Consider the following 15,531-nt stretch of genomic DNA (forward strand, 5'->3'; position numbering starts at 1 on the left):
TCTTTCCAAAATGCACTCCTTCAACTTAGATTGAGAATAATAATTGTGATGGGTTAGAGGGGGGAACCTAGCTCTCTTTATATAGTATTTTCTATAAGGCCTCTCTCATCATAGTTACAGTAGGAATCTAAATGCCCACACCAAAATCAATCCACATAGGACTCCTAATATAACTCAATTACCCTTTTTATTAGACCAATAATAGGTTAACTTGATTTAGGAGATTTAATAAGAGTCCATAATTGGATAGAATATTAGTCACTAATTAAATCGAATTCTAACCAAAATATCAAGATATCGATGAAATTTATCTCCAGCAGCAAGATCCTCATGTTTATTGAATAAAAAACTTTTAAAAAATAACATATATTTTGGAAATCTTTGCTTTAGTTCTGAATCCATGGATTCAACTTATTCCAATCCGATTCCAAGTCAATTTCGACCCAATTGGATTTTGAATAGATAGAAATCGATCTCATCCCTGATTCTGTTATGTTGGACCTTGGTTAATAAAGATGAAACAATTTGCTTTTGCTACCAAAATATGGATATGATAAAACCAGTTGATTCGGTATGTTTAGATCTATAAATATCCATTTAATACTTTTGTTTTGGGGTACTCAGACTATAACAACCATATCTAAAGAGACTAAGAATTGAGAAGAAATCCATGTAGAAGTGGAGATAAATAGTTCAATTCACCATCAATGTCGAGATAATTCATTTTCGTTCAAGATGAGATTCGGCTCCTGTCCAGCACTCTATCCGGGCTGCATGTGCAGCGCCAGACACAGTGAGGTGTGAAAAGACCGCCTCATCCCTGTCTGAGCGCCTTGCTCGAGCAGGGGTGAGGTGATCTTTTCATGCCTCACTGTGTCCGGCGCTACACATGCAACCCGGGCAGGATGCTGGACAGAATCCTTTTCATCCAACATGAACTTGAACAATGAGATTCTATTATGAAGTTGATCTATTCAAATGATTTCAGCATTTAGTCTAAACCAACTTAATTTCAAACTTAGTAATACCAAACTCAATGCAATTCAATGATGCTTGGTTAATTTGAATATTTAAAAGCACAATGTGGCAACCATTGAAAAGAATGCCCGTTTTTTATTGCGGTAAAGTATATACCTTTTGAACAACACATCACATAAAAAATAATAGGGGCGTTGTTCTCTGTGCTGCAATATAGGCTACGCCCAGGCACATGGGGGTGGGCGCAATGACCACCCTGCCCCCCTGCACTAGGGGTGTCAATACCCAACCCGAATCGATGAAACCAGCCCGAACCAGCCCGGGCCACACCGAACCAAACTCTTAATGGTTCGGTTCGGTTTGTGGATCCAGAGAGGCAAACGGTTTGGTTTGGTTTGAGCTAGCCCGACGGTGCACCGGTAGCCCGAACCCAAATCGAACCGACCTAACCCGATAAATGAGTAAATTAGTAAATGCCTAATGCCCCATTGCCCCCTAAATGTGTTGTGATAGTTTCTCACTTTATCTCATATCCTTTGTTAGTGATTATCCAACCAATTGTATCCATAGGCCATAGGACATAGGATACAAAAATGCATTGTATTTGAAATATTTTATGTACTTATAAGAGAAAGAGAGAAAAAATTAGCACTAACCGGACCTTACTAGTTATATAAAACCGGTACCAAACCGAATCCAAACCGATATCAACCCGTTATCATAAACCGAAACCGACACGAAACCAAACCGCACCGAAACCGAACATTTCTTAATGGTTTGGTTTCGGTTTCTATAAAAGTCACACCGAAACCGAAAAGCCCGAACCGAAACCGGCCCGTTGACACCCCTACCCTGCACTAAGGGTGTCAAAACAAAATCGAAATCGAACCGAACCATTTAAACCGGAACCGACAGACCGTTTAAATAAATGGTCTGATTATGGTTTCAGAAATGCCACCGTTTAGCTAAACGGTTTGGTCCGATTTTAACCAATTAATCCAACGGTTTCAGACCGTTTAATCCAATTACAACTGATTATAACCGTTTAAATTAAACATCAAAAGATTCAAAACCTAGCAATAGCAACTACTACGTACTAACCACTAAGTCACTAACTCACTAACTCACTAAGTTAAGTGTCTTCAATAAATGATTTCCTTTTTTCAAAAAAAAAAACAACTAATAACTTCATAATTAATAACTGATTACTAATAACTATTTAGTATTAGTAAATAGAAGGTAAACCGTTTTCTACCCAAAAAAGGAAAAAAGAAAAAAAAAAGGGTAAACAGTGGTTGAAGGTACAACATTTTCATGGGATCCATCGTCCATTGAAGGTATTTACTAATTAAAAGAGATGCACTACAGGTTACAACCCATTTTCTATTAAAAAATGCAGGAGGTTTGGTTTGAAAACTATTAAACTTTTTAGTAAATCAGAGATGTTATTCATAATCGGCTAATCCAAACCGTGTATAACCATTTAACCGAAACCATTTAAAAACTGTATAACCGAAACCGTTTACTAAATGGTTACGGTTTTGGATGTGCAACCGTTTAACTAAACGGTCTGGTTACGGTTTCTACCCTCAAGCAGTCAAAACCGAACCAAACTGAACCGTTTAACACCCTTACCCTGCACAGGCTGCCCATGTGCCTGGGTGCAGCCTGTGCTACGGCACAGAGAATATTTTCCCAAAATAATAATACAAATTACGGTAAGAGAACGCTATGAGGCTGTGTGACCCCTACACCAAAATAATGGCTAATGAGAGCGTTCGCAGGGGCATCAACATGGATATAATTTTTTTATTTCTAGGAGCAGGCTCGACGCAGTCTGGCATGGATCTTTTTTCCTATAAATTAATTTATTTAATCATAGGTTTGATTTGGGCTGTGTTGGAAGTTGGATAGGTTTAATTTGGGCCGTGTTGGTAGTTTTGAGTCCAACAACCTGTACTAGCCATTGCTAGGTCCAACTCCTCCCAGTCTGCCGAAATTGCCCTTTGCTTATAATCTTATTGCCAATCTTATCTTCGTCAGTTCGTCTAAACTCCAAGGTAAACGGCGAGCGTTAGACAGTCACTAATCGAGATCAAGGGCGTGAACGAGAGCGAGAACCAGAGAGAGAGAGAGAGAGATAGATGGCTCTGAGAGCTGCGATTCTCCGCCACATTCGAGTCCCAGTTCAAACAACGGCACTAGATGGATTGGGATTGCAGGCATGGAATCTCTGCAACTCCATTCGGTCGATGTCATCCCATGGAGACGATCATCTCGAGAGGGAAGAAGTGATCGAGAGAGTTCTCGACGTTGTCAAGTGCTTCCCCAAGGTCGATCCTTCCAAGGTCAGTTTCTTGATTAGAAAGACTTTACCTATCTTTTTATTATTGTTATGTTTCTGATTCGAGTTTATCGGTAATTTGTTAGCCTGTGTTGGTATATGAATGCTCTTTGGATTTCTACTGTATTAACTTTTCCTAATTATGTGAAACCCTTGAAAATTTGTTAAATTTAAATTCTGCTAAATTCCCTGGTTTGGAAACTGATTCTATTCACAATTTACTGCAAAAACCCTAGGATTACCACAGTTGGAATAGGAAAGCTCTTATTTTTCTTTAGTATATTTTAATTGGAGGATTTAATTCTCTCAAAATTTGAGTTTTGTGCAAAATTATTGTAATATTCGTTGGAGCTTCGCCCCGTCCTGCTATGTACATTGTTTTTTCTTGTAATCTTCGTTGGAATAGGGCCAATTGAGTATTTGCTACGAAGTCAAAAACAATGTACATAGCAGGTTAGGCGTAGCCCCCAACCCCAGCGAAGATTACAAGAAATTGCACAAAACTCACATTCTTTTTTCGGGCAAAAAACATTCTTATTCATCAGAATATGAAAAATTCATATTTTCAGAGTTACAAGCCTCCAACAAACATGGAGTGGCATTAGGCCATACTGTCATAGTTTTTGTTGGAGCTTATCTCCATGGTTGTTGAAGGCTTGTAAGTATGAAACTATGAGTTTTTCACATTCTGATGAATAAGATTGTTTTTTAACCCCACCCCACATGCACAAAAAAAAAAAAAAAAAAAAAAAAAAAAGAGAGTTTTGTGCAGAATTTCTTGTAATCTTAGGTGCGGCTACACCCAGTCCTGCTATGTACAAACGCTGGGGTTTTGTGCAGAATTTACTTCAAAGTTCAGAATTTTTGCAGTTCCCTTCTTTTTCATCCCAAGATGATGTCGTTTTTTTAATGTACATGCCCTTGGTTAGTTTACCGTACACCAATTCTGCCTTGGATGCTCATCTCTCCCAAAGTCCTATCAGTTCCCTCTTTTCTTCGCATTTAATTGTACTCAGCAATCTATTTCTTTTTCCAGTTTCTGGTTATTAGTTTTTATGGCAATAAATCCTTCACCCTCTTAGTTCTTGTGCTCTCACATTGATATACTTCATTTGCTTTATTTGATTACCTTGAGTGTCCATTCAAAACCTAGTGGATATGAAACTCTCTGTTGTTTATGGCATTTCAAATGGGTTTATTCGATACCATGTCCAAGAGCAATATACACTATGAAACTTGGGTTAAAACCAAAAGTATTATTTTGAGTGTTCTCTATGTGAAACTAATGCATGGATTGGGTTCAAGATGTTAAAAATAGGCAGCATAACAAGAATCAGGGCCAAAAAATAACTTTTGGGCCTCGAAACCAAGGTTCGAGTAAGCTTGGAGAAAGCATGACGTTTCTACTGAGATATGGTCGAAACCGAGATTTAGAACCTTGTTCTCTCCTTTTCCCATATATCCATTGCAGTGGTTTAACTTCTCTGCTCAGTCATGCTCATGTTGTCAAGCTATGATCTCTTATCTAACTTAAACTGGAGTTTGCATATCTGCAGGTTACCCCTGATGTCCATTTCGAGAAAGATCTAGGCTTGGATAGCTTGGATACTGTTGAAATTGTAATGGCTTTAGAGGAGGAGTTCAAGCTGGAGATTCCAGATAAGGAGGCTGATAAAATTAATTCCTGCCCCCTCGCTATTGAGTATATTGCAAACCATCCAATGGCTGGCTAGTTCTAGGTTGTTGTGTCCAGAATGTAATGATTGGGTCATCCGTTTTTGCTCAACTTTGTTGAGTAGTTGTAGGAATCTGATATCCACGGTGGATGGAAAAATAATTTTGATCCATTTGATAATGTAAGTCATTGATAAACTATATATTTTCTTGGATTTCTCATGCTTCAAGCTAAAACACTTGATAGTTCTTTTGTCTTCAATCAAATTTGTGCTTTTGATTGCCTCTTAGATATTTATATTTTTTGTGTTTGTCATATTAACTTGTGATTTCTTCCTGCGATCCTTGTGAATATATTTGATGAAGCTTGTTGAATTCCAACTCTTTCAGGTTATGGTTTTCACCTTGTATGGGATTCCCCTAGAAAGCTCTCAATGCATGTGCTTTTTTTAGTGAGGGTTTTCTTCTGAATTCCAAGTTTTCTCATCATCTCTAATACTTAATTTTGCACCTGGTGTTACCCAGGCTTTGTTTTAAAACTTAGAACTGGCTTGCAACTACTGGTGAATCAATTGATGTGGCAAGGGCTTGCAGTGATCCAAATAGCAAAATCAACACGATTATGCTCTGTCCAATAGTCTGAATTTAAAGGGTGGATTTTGTTGGGTGCAAGTCCTGCTTGGTTTTTCTTTTTTACTTATTGTTTTGTGGGTTTCGGTTTAGCTAGGTTTTCAGGTGATCTCAGCCTTCTTATATGGGAGCATTGCTAGTTTAATGTATACCACTTCGATGTTCGCTTCCTGGTCCATCACCCTTTAAGCCACTCATTTGCCTTCAAATGCTGTGAAAATTAATGGAAGGAAGGTGGGAGGGGAGAATGGCTTCGTCTGCCATTTGGAAGCTGTTCTATAGTTTATTGGTGAGAAACCTTAAGTAGAATTTATCTCTAGTTGGGACTGAACAACTGGGACTGGTGCTCAATTCAGAAATAGCTGAACGGAGGTTAGACTGTTGAGAGTGACTTCTTTACCTGGTTAGGTTTGTCTTACCCATTCCCACTCTTGCCTCCCTTTTCCGGTGTGAGTAATAAGATTTGCTTTCCCATTCCCCTTCTTCCCTCTTACATTCCCGCTTTCCATAAGTGTGTGTTTAATAAGATTTGCTTACCCATTCCTAAGGCTGCATATTGGTTCGTTTCTGGTTAAAATTTTTTGGTTCTAGATGGAATAGGCATAAAATGAAATTGAACAGATTAGTATTTGGTTTTAATTTCTCAAACCAATATCGAACCATACTTGGATCCAGTAACTTGGTTCTAATTCGGTTTCTCTCTCTTCACCTGGCTAGAGGGAACCTCATCTTCTATCTCTGCCCTCTTTGCACTCTCAAGTAGAGCTATGGTTCCTGTTGGGATATTGTATTTACTAAATGTTTTTTTGTGATTACTAACTTGTGTTTGTGTGATGAAAAAACCGAAGTCTGCTTCAAGAACTAATTCATGGAGATTAAATGCCTCCGAAGCAAGAATGGCAATGAACATAATCAAAAGATGTTCTTCATCGTTGCAAGCACTTGTTATAGTTTTCAATTTGGTTTATTCTTCTAATTCCTTAGATGGATTGATTCTCATAGCTCATAGATAACCAAGGACATAGGTAAAGCTTAATTGGAATCAAACGCTAACATAGGAGGTTGACTATAGTGACTTAAACCTTTTAAGACTCATGTCCTTTGTTTCATGGTTGTCTGTGAATCAGAGACAGATGTCCGAGTTGAGAAGAGACACTTTTAGGTCCTCTGTTTGGAGGATCCTCCGATGATCTGCCATTAATATATGAACAAGTGAATGTTTAATTGCTACTAAGGGATAGCAATTATGAGAAGGCATGATACTCTCTTGATAGTGAACGTAGGCAAGTGTATTGAACTATTCTAAATCACTCTAAATCAATAGTTCATATCTCTTTCTATCTCCCTCACTTTTTTTTTTTTTTTTTTACTTATACCTTTGCATAAATCGTTTGGTTTGGGTAAAGTTTTAATGTATCATTAATTTTTATTTTTTTTTGCACTACCCAATTCACTCCCTCTTGGATTGCCAGCTATCCAACGATTGATTTCACAAGACATCCAATTTGAAAAGCCAAGTAGTTTAAGTTTACCGTTACTAGAATTGGGTATTGAAAAACCATAAAAGGACTGAGGGAGATAAAGCTGCAAAATAGAATGAGGCAAAAAGCAATGAAGAAGTGATTAATAGAAAGATGAGGAAAAGTTAAGCCTTGGAAGCTTTTTAAATACACAAATCTGGGAATGATTAAATCATTGAATCTAATTCAATCACTACATGGGTTTTGGAACTGGGGACAAAATCACTCTATGGAAACCAGTGGAGGAAGCTGGTTGCAAGGAAATGGAAGTGGGAATACACTTGGAAAAAAACCCTCAGCAGTGCCTTCATCTTGTGGTGCCTTGCAGTTCGGGCTTAAGAGCTCGACACGTGAAAGATGCGATATCCAACGGTACTAAGCTTGAGAAGAAAGAACAAAAAAAAAAAAAAAAACTGAGTCAATCGAGCTCGCAACGTTGGATGAAGCATCTTCCACATATCAAGCTCTCTAGCCCAAACTGCAAGGCACCACAAGATGTAGGAATTGCAGAGGATTTTAATCTACATGCACTTTCAATGGTTCAATATAGAGTAAGGCATATCTAAAGTTTGAAATAGGAGAGCCTTCCTTAAAAAAAGAATCCAAAGAAGCAAAATGAGGTTTTTTTTTTTTTTTTAAAGGGGTTGATTTACATTTCAAAGAGAGAATAAAATGGGGCTTATTCTTAATAAAATGCCCTTCCTATTTTCCGTGATACCCTCTTCCATCCATCCAAAGTAGCGGTCAAGGGATTTCTCTTCATCGTGGATTAAAGAAAACTCAGTCCTACTTTATACTAATAAATTAAAGAACTGGGTTTTCCTCCACCCACAGTGAATGAGATCCTGTGAGGGATTTGAATTTTGAAATATACTAAAACCCTAGGATGGTGGGTAACCCGTCCTCAATGGGTGGAGGGAAACTTAGTCCTAAATTAAATGTCTTATCATCTTTATTCTTCGAAGCAATAAATCTTAATAATAAAAAATATAACATAAAATTGATGCTAGTGATAATGATAACAAAACTTGTAACCTTTCTTCTCGGAAAGGATAGATGCTGTTTCACTTTTCCTCTTCTACAAGATAATATAATATAAGAGCAGGGGGATTGTGCTGGTAGAAAGATTATTTAGAGTCTATCAAGTGTGAACCGTGAAATAAATTCATAGGCATAATGTGAATAAGAGAATGAAAATAGAGGGCGAGCATAACATTAAAGTTGTTCCGTTGTGACCTAGTGGTTGCGAGTTCGAATCGAAAAATAGAAAATCAGAAGCTGTGAACATGTTAATGAAAATAATAACAAACCTACCCTTTAATTACTTCACTATAATTACTATTATCTAAAACAAACACATAACACTCACTAGTCTAGTCATTCTTTGGCTGACTAAGCTCATAGGTAAAATACAAAGCCAATTCATTTACAGAAATCATAACCTGATTCAGCTTCTTCAAAGGGAACTCTACACCTCTTCTCTCATTAAACCCATCTTCACAATCAAACGCTGAATCAAATGCTGCACTCATATGTACATTAGCTGTTCCATAATCCCTAACCTTGTAAGCCATTGTTGCTACCATCACTGAGTCAATCCCATCCGAGTAGAGTTCCACACAATCCTTCAAGGCTTCCTTCACGTATGAATCATTGAATTGCTTGTACTTGACCAGGTTCTCAGTGTAAGAAATCAAGCGACTCATTTTGATTTTGTCAAGTTTCAGTGCTATAAGTCCAAGTCCTTCAAAGCTTGCATGATGGCTGTTAGGGTCTGTTTGGAGAGCTGTAACGCAGAACTTGTAGGTCATATATTTGCTGTCTTTTGAGGCGTCTTTGCAAACTTTCTGGATCAAAGTTTGTGATTTACCATTGGAGGGAAAGAGAAGAAGAAGAAAAAGAAAGAAAGAGAGGAGAAGGCGATCGGAAGAGAAGATAGGACTCATGTTTGTGATGAGGTGAACACAAAAAAAGGGGGTTTCGGTTAACTTGTAATCTGAAACACCTAAAACAGTTATGCTCATCAAATTTGTTCTCTCCCCTTAAAACTCTCAACCGTCTTATCATGGTAAAGCGATCTTTTCTTTCTTTTTAATTTTTAAAAAAAAATGGAAAGTTAGGGTTTTAGAACACGGAATCGGTCATTGGTGATTCCGACCCGGATTGAAATCGGGCCGAATTGGTGCTTAAGAACCCTAAAATCGGTCTTCAATCGGCCATATCAGATTGGTGGAAATCGGCATTGGTCATGGTCGATTTTCCGATTCACCGATTCGTGATTCTTAAAACCCTTGATCTAATTTAGCAATAGAAGCACATACCAGTATCTGGGGTGTCAACGGGCCGGGCTGGGCTAGGTTGGGGTTGCAATCCATAAACTCAACCCAATCCCAGACTTGCCCTGCCAGGGCCTAACAAACCCTTGATCTAGGTTTTACCCTAGCCCAACACTGATTGACCCTGATTGTACAGGGTTGGGCTGAGCTAAGCAATGTCGGGTGGCTCAGCCTCAAGTCTCAACCCTAACCTTCATTAATAAAATAGTAAATCCATTTAAGAGAATCCATATAAAACAATTACTATCCGGAAACTATTCGAACCCATCTGAAAACTAATAGGATATTACCCCGAATATAATCTGATATGAATATGATAATGAAATTCCTATGTACTCTACTCGCATAATAAATGATGTATTTATGTCCTATTTTGACCATGTGGATGATATCATTTTTCAACCTCTCATTGGTTGTAGTGTGCAGATTCCTTCTTACATTATGTTGGTAGGAAACCCTCTTCCATTATTGTAATACCTATAATTTTTAAAACCAAACTGAACCGATCCAACCGGTAAAAAATCGATCCGGCCCTTTATTGATACGCCTTGAAACCTTTTTTATTTTTAATATATCCTGACCCCTTTGTTTGAGGTATTCAATAATCTATGGTAATACCCTACCACAGACAGGCATGGAGCTCTCAGATTTTTAAAAAAATTATTTTTCTTCTTTTTTTTAAAATTTAAAATTTTTTAATTTTTCATTGAAGTTTTCTACATATTCTGAAAATGTCAATTATTTCAACTTATTCGTTTCTATTTATGCACAGATTATTTGTAGAATCTCAAAAAGAAAAGGTAAGCATATCCAAAATTTTCAAACCAATCGATCAAAATATTGGTAGAATCTTTCCATAAAAAAAAAAATATTGGTAGAATCTTATGCTCAACTAAACTTTTCATGAATTTGCTGACCTTGGTTTTTGGTTTTCATGGATTTGCTAACCATGGATACTATTGAGTTGTCATCCCATGTGGGACACCATAGTGTTCTAATAGGACCGTGGGGATTTTTATACAATTAGGATTAAAAAATCCTTAATTTTTTAATAATTTTCAGGGAAAGAGAACGCCACCCGCCCCTATGTCAGACACAGTGGTGTACGAAATGACCACCGTACCCCTGGTTATTTCCATCTTTTCAGGGGGTGTGGTGGTCTTTATGCGTGCTCTAGCGTTTGGACTCTGGATGCAAAGGCGACGTGTGCTGCACGACTAGGTGGCGTTCTTTATATATCCCTAATTTTCAATTCTATAATAGCTCTTAGCTAGGAAGAGGGATCTACATCCTCGTGCTTATATTGGTATCTTAGATGCCAAACTTATAATGGAAAACAAAATAATATATTTAATGAGGAAAGAGAAGGGAACCCACATATTTAATGCGAGGTAGGGAGAGATTATGAGAGGTTGCCCAACTCTTATCTTTTTTTTTTTTTGGTAGAAATTGCTTCTATTCAGGAACCAGATTACACTCCTGCCGTCTACCACATAGGGAGTAGCTAGGCAGGGATCGAAATTGGGCCAAACAATCCTATCCGTAACGGATTGGGCCCTCCTGGCAAGGGTATCTGCTACAACATTAGCAACCCTTGAAACAAACTGAAATTTACAATCATCAAAGTAAGAGGCAAGATGAAAAATATCCTCAAGGATAGGCCGGATGAGTAAGGCTGAGTCCCTACCAGGGGGCAAAAGGGCCGCGACCACATCTTGACAATCACTCTCAACCTCCAGTTTCATTGCCCCTTCCGAGATAGCTTCCAACAAGCCTTGCCTAATCGTCAAAGCCTCTCCCACAAGGACATTAGTGAACTGTAACGGGTCAGAGATAGCAATTTGACAACAGCCCTGGTGGTCACGCAGAAGGTAACCCACCCCACTTCTATTGCCCTCCTTATATAAGGATGCGCCACAGTTAAGCTTAGAGTACCCCATGGGGGGGGGGCATCCATACTTGGTTGATTGCCGGTCTCACCGTTGGTGTGGGTGTTGTTACCTCCTTGGTGGCAGCCAAGTATTCTGTGCACGCCCTTTCAGCTGCACATATCACCTCTTCTGGTCGCCATATCTTACGTACGAACAGCGAATCATTGCGAGCAGTCCAAAGGTACCACAAGATGAAGGAGCAAAGTGTGGAGCTTTCCTTTGACACACGCTTGCCATGATATGTAAGCCCTGACCACGTCACCAACCATTCATAAAATTTGATATTCTCCTTTGGCGGTACCCTATGTGAGAGAGAGCTTCCAAACCAGACCTGCTTCGCGAAAGGGCAGGTAAGTAGAATGTGGGTACCTGTTTCCTCTTCCAAATCGCATCCATGGCACATTATGTCGACCGGGATCTGTCTCTGATTCAACGCTAATGCCGAGGCGATACCATCTGCGCACACCCTCCACATGAAGCTTCTGATTTTAGGTAGCGTGTCGCATTTCCATATTAATTTCCAGATATTAGAGGGCACCTCATCCCAAACATGAGACTTGGACGATGCTGGCTCTAGGCAGGCCATATCTTGCTTGCAGTTACATAATAGATGATAACGGCTCTTTACTGAGAACGTACCTTGTTTAGACCCCCCAACAAGCCTATTTGCATAGTAAAGAAACCCAATTGAATCTGGTAGATTCTCTCTCTGTCAACTGGGTGGAAGTAGCGATCAATAACACCTTTATTCCAACACCGGTTTTCTTGGTCTAGGATCTCACTAACCTTGACCAAAGGACATTCTTCTAGCGGAGGGAATTGAATCTTGAACCCTGGAGCTTGTGGGATCCAGTTATCACCCCAAATGTTAATGCTATCATTCCCACTCTCCACAGAAGACCAGCCTTTAGAGCCTCACGTCCAGCCAGGATGCTCCTCCATGCCCACGATGGGCTTGAACCCAAAGTTGCCTCCGAAAAATTACACTTAGGGAAGTAAATATCCTTCATAAATCGGGCCCAATATGATTCTGGGTCACTCCACAACTTCCATGCTACCTTGGCTAGTAACGCTTTATTATGCAGAGATGGGTCCCTAAATCCCAGTCCCCCATTTTCCTTTAAGCTGCATAATTGCTGCCATAAGATCCAATGGATCTTCCTCTTCTCCAAGTCACCACCCCAATAAAAATTTGATGCTGCCTTCCGAAGGTGGGAATGGTGTGAGGCCGGTAATTTAAAGTGAGAAGCCACAAAATTGGAGAAGGAAAAGGCTATCGATTTCATCATAATCTCTTTCCCAGCGTGAGAGAGTAATCTATGTTTCCAGCCCTCAAACCGCTGCCCCGCCTTATCTGAGATCTCCTAAAAAAGCTTGGCCTTAGAAGTCCCAAAAGAAGTTGGTAAGCCCAGATATTTATTTGGGCCCTTGCCATATTTAACTTTAAGAATTCGGGAGAACCATCGGCAGAATTTTAGTGGGACATTAGGGCTAAAAGCCAAGGATGATTTTTGCAAATTAACGGCATGACCACTAGCTTTACAATAAAGATCCAAGCACTCACGCAGTTGACACACCTCCTCCAACTTCAGCTCCGAGAAGAGTAGGCAATCGTCTGCAAAGAGTAGGTGAGTGACCGGCTCGCCCCTGTTGCGCACTCGGATCCCCTTAACCAGCCTTTCAAGTACTAGCCTTAGCAATCACACTACTAAGGGCCTCGTGGAGCGAGAGAATGAAGAGAGCAGTAACAAGGGGTCCCTCTACCTAATGCCACGAGAGGGGTTAACAACTCCACATATCCCGCCATTGATAAGGAGCTTATATGTGACAGTGCCGAGACATGAGAGCACCATATTAACCCATCGAGTGGAGAAGCCAAACTTATGAAGTAGTTGATCTATAAATTTCCACTCCATCCTATCATACACCTTCCTCATATCCAGCTTGAGAGCTAAAAATTTTTGCTTTCCTTTCTTCTTGTGATGTATGTAGTGGAAGAGTTCATAGGCCGTATATATGTTGTCTGAGATTGATCGCAATGGAATAAAGGCAGATTGCACTGGTGACACCAATTTCTCAAGTACGTCCTTCAACCTGGTCGCCATGATCTTGATTATCACCTTGACAACTACAGGACATAGGCTAATGGGGCGGTATTGATCTGCACCTTCAAGATTAGCACACTTTGGAACCAAACATAGTAGGGTCTCATTACAATGTGGCGGTAAGATTCCAGAATCAAAAAAATTACAAACAAAAGAATATAGATCATTATATGTGAAATCCCAAAATTTTTGAAAGAAGGCTGGTGGCATACCATCAATGCCCGGGGCCTTAAGTGGTGCCATCTCAAACAGAGTCGAGCGCATCTCCTCCACCGTGGGTGTGGCGTAAAGTCTGTCATTCATTTCGGTTGAGACTGTCGGTTCAATAGAATCTAAGACAACTTGTAGGGCCTCCTGCTCCACGCCTTCAGAGTTGAAAATGTTGGTGTAGTAATCCTCCATCTCTTTGTACACCTCCTCATCCGACTGCGTCCAGGTTCCATTCCTTAGTTTCAGTCGAAGAATTATATTATGGCTCCGACGTTGGATGGTAGACATATGAAAAAAAACTGGTATTCCTATCGCCGTCGATCAGCCACGATGTCCTGCTTTTCTGCCTCCACATCTCCTCCTCTCGTTCCAATGCTTTATTGAGCTGCCTAGAGATTTCCAGTTCCTCCAGCTGGGTACCACTCCTGATTGGTCCTTTTTGGATCTGGCTGAGCTTCTCCTGTAGCTTCAAGATTGATGACTGCACATGACCGAAAACCTCCTTATTCTACCTTTAAAAAGTTTTTTTGCAATTAGCCATCTTCTGAGATAGCACTGTCAGGCCAGCTGAAGTAGTAGGTTGGTTCCATGCCCTTGTAGCTGTTGGCTTACAGTCCGGGTGGCGAAACCACATGGACTCGAAGTGAAAGGGCCACGCCCCTAGCTCTCCCACCATCTGTGTCAATGACCAGTGGAGCGTGATCCGAATTTAGAGTGGCTTTAACTAAGACATCCGCATCACCATAGGAGCTTCGCCATGCCTGGTTTGAGAAAGCCCTATCAAGCTTAATTTTGATATTTGCTGCTCCTTTTCGCTTGTTACTCCATGTAAAGGCCGGGCCATGGGATTCCAGCTCCATCAATTCACAAGTATCCACCATACGCCTGAAATTGGCCATGTCCCTCTTTCTAGACCTATCACCCCCTTCCTTTTCATGCTAAGATAAAAAGGAGTTGAAGTCCCCATAGCAGACCCATCCCTTCTGCCTCCCAGTGCTGAGGTCAATGATATCCTCCCACACCTGTTGTCATTTTTTTTTCACTGGAGATCCATACACATCAGTCATGAGGAAAGAGTTCCCATTATCTAATGTCACCTTTGAATCAATGAAGTGTTAATTAGAAGACAGGACCTGGATGTTAATGTTCTCCCTCCAGAGAATCGCTAAGCCCCCTGAGGCTCCATCAGAATTCACATTGAAACAGGACTGCATCTTAAGCTTCCTCCTGATTCTTTCAATCTTATCCATTTGACACTTTGTTTCCATCAGAAAAGTAATATCCGGTTTTTCCATGTGAGAGAGGCGACTCAGTGTTCGAATTGTCGGGTTCCTCCCTAACCCCCGACAATTCCACGATTAAATTTTCATGGCTCCCCGTGGAGCTGTTCCTTCCCAGCTTCCACGGGTTTGGAGTCCAAAAAAGACTCTGCTACAGTCATTTGATCTATGTCAACCTCTTGTTGCACCCCCTACTCCACAGATAACCGAGGTCTCTTCTGTGTTTCCTTCTTCCTTCTTGATTATCGGGCAGTACCAGCTTGATGAGGTGGCATACGACCCAAAGTGATGGCCTCTGACTTGTCCATGTCAGTTGGAGAGGAGTGGTGAGGTGGCATGGGAGAAACCCAACTCTGTGGGGGATAAGTTGCATGTAATGGCAGGCCAAGACTTGAGGATGGAGTGGACGTAAGGAGTAGTTGTTGGTTGGGACTAGGAAGCGGGTTTGTTATTGGGAGAGACGTGGCGGTGTTGATGAGGGGTGGGAGGGGATTAAAGGGAATCTGGGGGGTGGATGGGGGGG

General features: G+C 40.3%; 2 protein-coding genes across 2 annotated transcripts; one reads left to right on the forward strand and one right to left on the reverse strand.

Moving 5' to 3' along the window:
- The first annotated feature begins 3,025 nt into the window (after nucleotides 1-3,025).
- On the forward strand, nucleotides 3,026-5,312 carry LOC122663741 (acyl carrier protein 1, mitochondrial). Its single transcript, XM_043859380.1, has 2 exons — nucleotides 3,026-3,326; nucleotides 4,879-5,312. Exons 1-2 carry the CDS (start codon nucleotides 3,123-3,125, stop codon nucleotides 5,053-5,055), a joined length of 381 nt encoding a protein of 126 aa, XP_043715315.1. The 5' UTR covers nucleotides 3,026-3,122; the 3' UTR covers nucleotides 5,056-5,312.
- Nucleotides 5,313-8,518: 3,206 nt separating this feature from the next.
- Nucleotides 8,519-9,091, reverse strand: LOC122665156 (putative invertase inhibitor). Its single transcript, XM_043861232.1, has one exon. The coding sequence runs from the start codon at nucleotides 8,955-8,957 to the stop codon at nucleotides 8,520-8,522; it is 438 nt and encodes a 145-aa protein (XP_043717167.1). The 5' UTR covers nucleotides 8,958-9,091; the 3' UTR covers nucleotide 8,519.
- Nucleotides 9,092-15,531: the final 6,440 nt, after the last annotated feature.

This window comes from Telopea speciosissima, chromosome 6, assembly GCF_018873765.1.
Source record: "Telopea speciosissima isolate NSW1024214 ecotype Mountain lineage chromosome 6, Tspe_v1, whole genome shotgun sequence".
NCBI classification, from domain to species: Eukaryota; Viridiplantae; Streptophyta; class Magnoliopsida; order Proteales; family Proteaceae; genus Telopea; species Telopea speciosissima.

Excerpts from the sequence above, each read along its gene's own strand:
- LOC122663741 (XM_043859380.1), top strand. The coding sequence starts at position 3,123 with ATGGCTCTGAGAGCTGCGATTCTCCGCCACATTCGAGTCCCAGTTCAA. Across the intron at positions 3,327-4,878 it reads CCAAGGTCGATCCTTCCAAG|GTTACCCCTGATGTCCATTT; the intron begins GTCAGTTTCTTG and ends GCATATCTGCAG.
- LOC122665156 (XM_043861232.1), bottom strand. The coding sequence starts at position 8,957 with ATGACCTACAAGTTCTGCGTTACAGCTCTCCAAACAGACCCTAACAGC.